This window comes from Triticum aestivum, chromosome 2A (genome assembly GCF_018294505.1).
Source record: "Triticum aestivum cultivar Chinese Spring chromosome 2A, IWGSC CS RefSeq v2.1, whole genome shotgun sequence".
Lineage (NCBI taxonomy): Eukaryota > Viridiplantae > Streptophyta > Magnoliopsida > Poales > Poaceae > Triticum > Triticum aestivum.
Genome location: NC_057797.1, coordinates 16,054,209 through 16,061,302, shown reverse-complemented (window position 1 = coordinate 16,061,302; position 7,094 = coordinate 16,054,209). Strand labels below are relative to the sequence as shown.

Sequence of the window (7,094 nt, the reverse complement as noted above, 5' to 3'; positions counted from 1 at the left end):
GGGTGGGGGTGGGGGGTGGGGGGTTAAATCACTAAGGTATTTTTATTTTAGTCGGGACAACAACACTGTTTTTGTCTATCTGACTATGTAAAAATGATGTCGTTTTTGACTGAGGTTATGGAGATGCTACTATCGTGTACCAATTGGCTGTGGTTATGCACATCAATACATAACATGCATCACAATGACCCGATTGAGGTTAGCGTAAAGAAGCTACTACGGAGTTCATATCCTGGTTTGGATGGCGTGCAAGTGATAGGCCGTTGAGTGTTTAGAGTGGTCTTGTTCGGCATGTTAATCTTAGTTGGTCCATATGTTTTTATCATTTCTTCTTTTGGCCATATCAAAGTCCGATCTCTTTGTAATAAACAATGTAATAAGGTTATTGGTGTTTAGAGTGGTGATAAAAGTTTCATTATTAATTTTTTTTACCTGTAGAGGACCTTAGCAATCCAGACATCTGTGTTGCCTCCGTACTGATCCAGATACATCCTTGTTTCAATTCGTGGCAAACTTGCTTTCCAGGGGAAGTTCAGTGTGTACTCGACCTGATTTACAGGAGGAATGGCTCATTACTCTGTTGTGAACTAAGGACTTTAGAATAGTATCCCGACTGACACATACATATATATAATTAACTGGAATTTGTTGGAACATACTACCTCGCCCGGCAGGTCCTTGGTAATGATCCACTTGTCGTGCAGTTTGTTGGAGGCTTGTCTCTCTTGGAGGAATGCACGGCAATAGCGCCCGGCCCGTGCTAGGACATCGTCGTCACCGGGGAACATGAACTGCGAAGCACGGTAAGTGTTGTACATCGGGGTGACAGATGCGTGGTTGGTCTCCATGGGGAAACAGAAGAAGTTGCCATCCTTGGTCTCAAAGTGCTTAAACACGGCTGCATTGTAGATCGATGTGCGTTAGTCTGTCAAACTCGATCCAGCATAACATATATAGTAGCCATGCATGCCAAAGCGCTACTACTTATTAGTTACATGGAGTGACGTCGTAGCCATGCTGACGGAGGAGACGGAAACCCATGGACGTGTCATCAATATCCACGACCGGGCAGTACGCATTATGAGCCAGTCCCTTCTGAGTCCAGCGCCTGTTCAAAGTGTATAATTCCTCTTAATCTGGTCTACTAGTCTTAAAGAAAAAACACTACTACTCTGGTACTACTCCATTTAAAAATATAATTAACATTTAGAGTTTTAGGGCATATTGTATTTCCAATTAAATTAAAGTAGTTTATGTTACCTGTAAATAAACTCTAAGCACCGGTGAATTTCACTTGTGAAGTGCCTTGATATCCCAAGACGCATGAGCCGGTCGACCACCCATAACTGCTCAAAAGTATCCATAGAGTGGCTACATGGCACTGAGAAAACAAGTAATTTACGTGAATGGCGATGTTTGTATTGACGAACATACAAGGGGCTGTCCTACCTAAGAGTGCATTCATGTTGGTTGTACAAGAACTATAAGTGGTAGCGATTTTACCTCCGCCCTTGAACTTTTTGACAAGCCTATCTAGAAACGCTAGGCATTCCTTGTCCCCGGTGTAACTAAGGGCAGCAGCTGTGGCAGCAGGCGAGGAATGGAAGGAGCCGTCTGGACAGCGCAACCTGAGTAGCTTTTCCCAGTCCAATGGTAAGTCTACCATTCCCTCCACACTGAAAAGTAGGGTCGTTGGTACGGCGTGTAGCACATCCAGAGGTATCCTACAATTTGAGAGCCGGATTAATTATTGCTTAACTAATTATACATAGACTATTGAGTTCAATGTACAAATCCAGATTTATCACATGCATGCAGCTAGGTATACATACTTAGAGAGCTTCAGATTCCTCTTGGCATATATCTCTTCCAAAACAGGGTGATTGTAAGGGATGTCCAAGTCCAGGTCCTTTGCCTTCTCTAGGAGTGTTGGGAAGTTAATCTCGAAGCCGCATGGCATCCAGTCTTGTTCCTCTTCTAGCAACCTGCTCATATTTTCTTTGATAAATAACACACCTACACCAGAAAAGGTCCACTCTACATTAGATACATGATCCTTCCTTGGAAGTAAAAAAAGGTATATCGTTGAATAAAATAAAGAATGAAGCAATCAATCAATTTACCTCCATCGCACAAGTTGTCGTTGTCAATGTTCCAAGACTTCACAGCCACCACACATGCGAGGGTGCTGATCATCCGATCTTGGACCATAAAGAAAGCGGGATCACCCCACGAACCATCTGGTAGTTGATTTTGAACAATCCAGTCGATGCACGAGGGGAATTGCGGTCGATCGCCTCCGTCAAGGTTCTTGACAAGAGCAACCAACGCCGTATCATAGGCTGAAACATTTATTGATGTCTCATCATCACCCAATGACCCTAGTGTGGTTCTAATGGCATCGATCATCTGTTCCATCTCGCTCGGTTCATCCTTTAGGAAGATTTTGATTTTTTGTCAGGGTTTAATATGTATGTTTGCCAGCTCATGTGCAATAGTTATTGTTCTGCTCAATATGAGTTAATTCATATGCATATATGCTCACCTTGTGTCGTCTCCATTCACGCAGTTCTGCCTCCAGATATGATGGGGATTTGCTACTTAGCATGAGTACTAAATGCCAGGCATGAGAAGTGGAAAAGAACATGTAAGTCATATGAAATTTATACCCTGTTAACATTTTGAACTCATTTATGAGAACCTGGCAGATAACTTTTAGATTCCAGTTTCTACTCAGACCTTCAATCAATATAATGAACTAAGAGATTTAATACTCCAAAAATGCAATACCCAAGGCATGGATTAATGGATTTTCCCTGTGTCTAGAGCAGGACATTCCTCAAAATGTATAGATGGATGAAAGGACAACAAATGACTCATATCATGTTTAAATGGCTCTAGAACAGTGCCAACAGACTTAAACAAAAAATATTTTTCTGGCTACATCTTCATGACAGGGTTCATAAAAAAACCTACCAAAAAGGCAAACATTCTATTATTATGATTGTATTTTTAGCACTAAAAGCTTCGAGGAAACTTCAATACATCTGTACTGGGACTGCATCTTTGCTCAAGCATGTTGGTATGAGATTGTAGAGAATAAAAAGAGGGGTATATCAACCTATGATAAAATCATTTTTACCTCTTTAGAATTTCCACGGACATAATCAATTTAGGCTTCTGGAATATTTAGAATCTAAGGAACAGAAAATTCTTTTTAAAATGAAGTGCCCAGTGTTAACACCTGGAAATTTCTCCTGAAGCAAAATCTAATACTTTTGGGGCATCTAGTGAAGCACAAGTACACTGCACTTCTTCAGAATTGGATTGCAACACATCTATGATGTTGTTGACACAACGTCTTTTTATCAGTTAGTTATTATGTTGCCCAAAACAGTCATTGGATAGGCTTTATTTATTTATTTTTCCTTTCTGTCTGTACATATGTAATTTACTTTATATTAATAGGAAAATACATAGGGCTTAGAAGAAAGTTGAACTCATGCACATTATCACTATTATATGATGTATGAAAAATATTCCAGCCAACTAAAACATCTAGATCAACATCAATGGAAACGTTAGGTGCACAGGAGAAAAGATTCATAGAAGAATCTATGTATGATGTCATAGCATGTAAACAATGTGGGCTGCTCTGGATTGAGTTCCCTACTTGCCAATTACCCATTGGTGTATGTGTTTCTTTTGCATTAAGTTTAATCATGTCCATATAATTTGAACCCACAACATGATTAATGGATCGGGTTTCTACTTGCCAATTACCTTTTGTTTTAAAATCACTATTCAAAAAAATCTTCCGATTCAGCAATTTATCATCCGATTTATTACTACTCGGGGGGTGCCCGATAAGGTTATGCCTTATCATCATCATTTATCGTTTGAGCCGATTTATCACTATGACATGTGATTTATCGGAAATCTACCGATAAATCATCCCTATTCCTAGCACTGTGTGTGCAAGAACTATGTTTATTTGTGTTTTTCGGACATTGTTTATGTAATATGTGTTGTTGTCCATTTTTTTTTGTCATTGTACAAGGATTCAAAGGAAAGTAATCAAGGTAAGGATTATGTACAATATTGTTTCTGTGTACAATATATTATATTTTAGTGTTGGGAACCTCGGATTTGCCAAAAATGGTCTATTATTAGTCGACCGATAATATCGATTAATCGTCTGATTTCCAGTTAATCTCTAATCGCGGCCAACCGAAATGCTAACGATAAGCGATATCCTCAACATTGGTTTTAATAATGTACTAATATTATTTGTGAAGTGAAACTAATACCATTTTGTGATTACTATGTTCTCTGGGCAGACTGAATCCCTAACTTTACCATTCTTTCCGGAATAGGAAGTTCGTGAAAGAGTGTTCTTATTTTTTGTTGAAAATATCAACCTTAACCATACAACCTAGGCTGGGACTACCCCCATCCCTAGAGGAGCGTACGGTTTTGTAGCTCCTATTCCAACATGAACACAAACAAAATCATCGAATATCGTTATTGGATTCCCGAAAGGGGTAATTGAAGAATTAGAAAGAGCTAGAATTATATATTAAAAGTCTCGAGGTGCTACCAGAGAAGAGGGAAATAGGGTAGAAAATCTCGCAAAAATCAGGAAGATCCTATTGGTGTTTTTATAAATTGGAAAACGGCAACCATTTTGTGTTGCTATAGCCATTTGCCATGAAACCTAGTGAAAAACGACTATAATCCTTTAGTGGTCCAGAACAACAATTTAATGATTAGCACTGCAAGTCAGTCCAATTCCTGTTTTAATACTATACTTAGTCAAGTGCTTTTGTTGAGTTTTTGAGTTATCATGTTCTTTATTAGACCTACAATACCTCATACATGTGTAACATGATTCTGATGAGCTTTAGTCAAGTCAGGAGTAATCAACAAATTTTGTTCTCCATGATCATTTATGTTTGATGGTAGCCTATACTTATAGTGTTTTTCGTTGTTTATTATTCGAATCAGAAGGAAAGAGGCTTCCAAAGTAGCTTTTTGTAGGTGAATAATTCCAAAGTTATAAATAGGGGGCTATGACAAATAGCGACAGAAGCATTAGCGCACTAAATTGGAGCTATAGTGCGGCTAGATTTTGCTGTAGCATGCTAAATGGTGCTAAACGGCTTAGCATGACGCTCCTCCAAACGCTAGAGCGCCGAGATACCGCGCTATTTAGAACTTTGAACCTCAAACATTCTAAGGTTAGGATTACCTATATCATGGTAAAGAAACAACAAAACATCATTGTTCAAGCAAAATTTCACAGTTACTTATTCGTTGGCACAGAACGTGTTTTGCATTAACAAATTTGGATATTAAACTTATTAAAGGAAATAAAAAATGTGATGTGCTTTGTTACTCACATGCGAATCAGCTAATTGTTTTTACTAATGACAGAATTTATGTTTGGCCTCAGAATTATATATGTCACGTACAATATGTTTCCATTCTTACAATTAAATAAAGAAATTATATTGTTGTTTGAGTTTTAAACACATCATGTTAAAATATAAAAAAGACACATATATGCTTCCTAATTTCTATATTATGGAAAGTCTCCCTAGACATCAGGCTCACTGGATGACAATAAATAATTTATATAAAATATATATGCAGCACAGAGGAGCCCGCCCATTTGCGCAAGCCGCTGTACTAGTTTAAACATTTTTTTTATGAGAACGTGAGCCAGAAATAATAATGTTATTTCAGGAGTACTCAGGTTTTTTGACAACCATGCATGCATTCAGGTGTGGATATTGATAGATCATGATTACCACATTGTTGACGCTGAGAGTGTAAGTGCAGGGAGAGTCGTCGCCATGGCTCGGCTGTTGTCTGGTCGAGCACTGGAGCATGCCGGACTGCAGCGGTGAAAGTCAGCATCTCTCTCTCTCTCTCTCTCTCTCTCTCTCTCTCTCTCTGTGTGTGTGTTAACCAATTGGTTTTTGGCTCAGTGATGAGCTGCTGCATGCTGCTATGATCAAGTCTTTATGAAAGAAGGGTGAGGGACGGGTTCTTTTGGCAGTATCTACGGCATATTAAGGCTGAGGGAAAAGGGCATCAACGTTCAAGCACACGACAAAAGGGAGATAATTACGGATCGTCCTTGTTAATTCACAAGTATTAGAAGTGGCAGCGTGTCCGACGACGGATGTTGCGCTTGGCGGGTCTGACTGGTATTAGAGTTGCCATCACCATAATGGGCAACTTATCCTGTTTGTTGTTCAATTGAAGGAAGAGGATCAAAGTTTGTTGTTCACAAAATGTACCATCACTACTATGGCATATTAAGGCTGAGGAGAAAGAGGATCAAAGTTCAAGTATACGACAAAAGGGAGATAATTACGTATCTTCCTTGTTAATTGACAAGTAGTAGAAGGAGTAGGCAGTAGCGAGTCCGACGGGTGTTAGAGTTGCCATCGCCGTTGGGCAACTTGTTCTATTTGTTGTTCAATTGAAGTAGGTGGTCAGTCGCATGTGTCTTTGGCACACATGACATGGGTCGCTAAGTATACATCAAACCATACATTAATTCCACCTGCCGGACAAAACGAACCCTAGGTATCTGTTTGTTGTCCAATTGATAGAGGTGGGTGGTTACTTGCATGCGTGTCTAATTAGCTGGACATGCGTGGCTGACAGAGGCCCAAACATATTAATTCCAACTGCCGGACAAATTGAAACGTAAGCATAACAACTTGATTCTCTCTTTAAGAAAAAGTTCTAACATCTTGTTATAATTGTTGCTCAATCGAAGCGGGTGGTTAGTCGCATGTCTCTCTGGCCAACTAGAAAAAGGACCCAACATAGTATACTAATTTCAGCTGCCGGCCAAGTTAATTAGCAACTTCTATTGTTGTTCGACTGAAGTGGGTGGTTAGTCGCATGTGTCTTTTTTAGGGGTATAAAAGAGAGCGTTTGCATATGATAAGCAGTATTAGACTTTTCCAGTTACCTAACTAATGTTCGGTCATCTGGCACATTGTTTATAGAGAAAACGTCTCCATAGATCTATCATTACACGCCAGTTCATGTGCGGTCAGATCTCCCTCTCT

At 39.4% G+C, this 7,094-nt stretch overlaps 1 protein-coding gene across 1 annotated transcript in view; it reads right to left on the bottom strand.

Moving 5' to 3' along the window:
- LOC123184306 (syn-copalyl diphosphate synthase-like) overlaps positions 1 to 5,922 on the bottom strand; it is a 10,865-nt gene extending 4,943 nt beyond the window's left edge. The window contains exons 1-9 of the mRNA XM_044596452.1: positions 5,814 to 5,922; positions 2,546 to 2,613; positions 2,124 to 2,433; positions 1,833 to 2,016; positions 1,504 to 1,724; positions 1,261 to 1,381; positions 996 to 1,108; positions 663 to 898; positions 433 to 548 (exon numbers count right to left, since the gene is read on the bottom strand). Coding sequence (XP_044452387.1) covers positions 433 to 548; positions 663 to 898; positions 996 to 1,108; positions 1,261 to 1,381; positions 1,504 to 1,724; positions 1,833 to 2,016; positions 2,124 to 2,433; positions 2,546 to 2,613; positions 5,814 to 5,922 — 1,478 coding nt within the window. The remainder of the gene's footprint in view (positions 1 to 432; positions 549 to 662; positions 899 to 995; positions 1,109 to 1,260; positions 1,382 to 1,503; positions 1,725 to 1,832; positions 2,017 to 2,123; positions 2,434 to 2,545; positions 2,614 to 5,813) is intronic.
- Between the last annotated feature and the right edge of the window lie 1,172 nt (positions 5,923 to 7,094).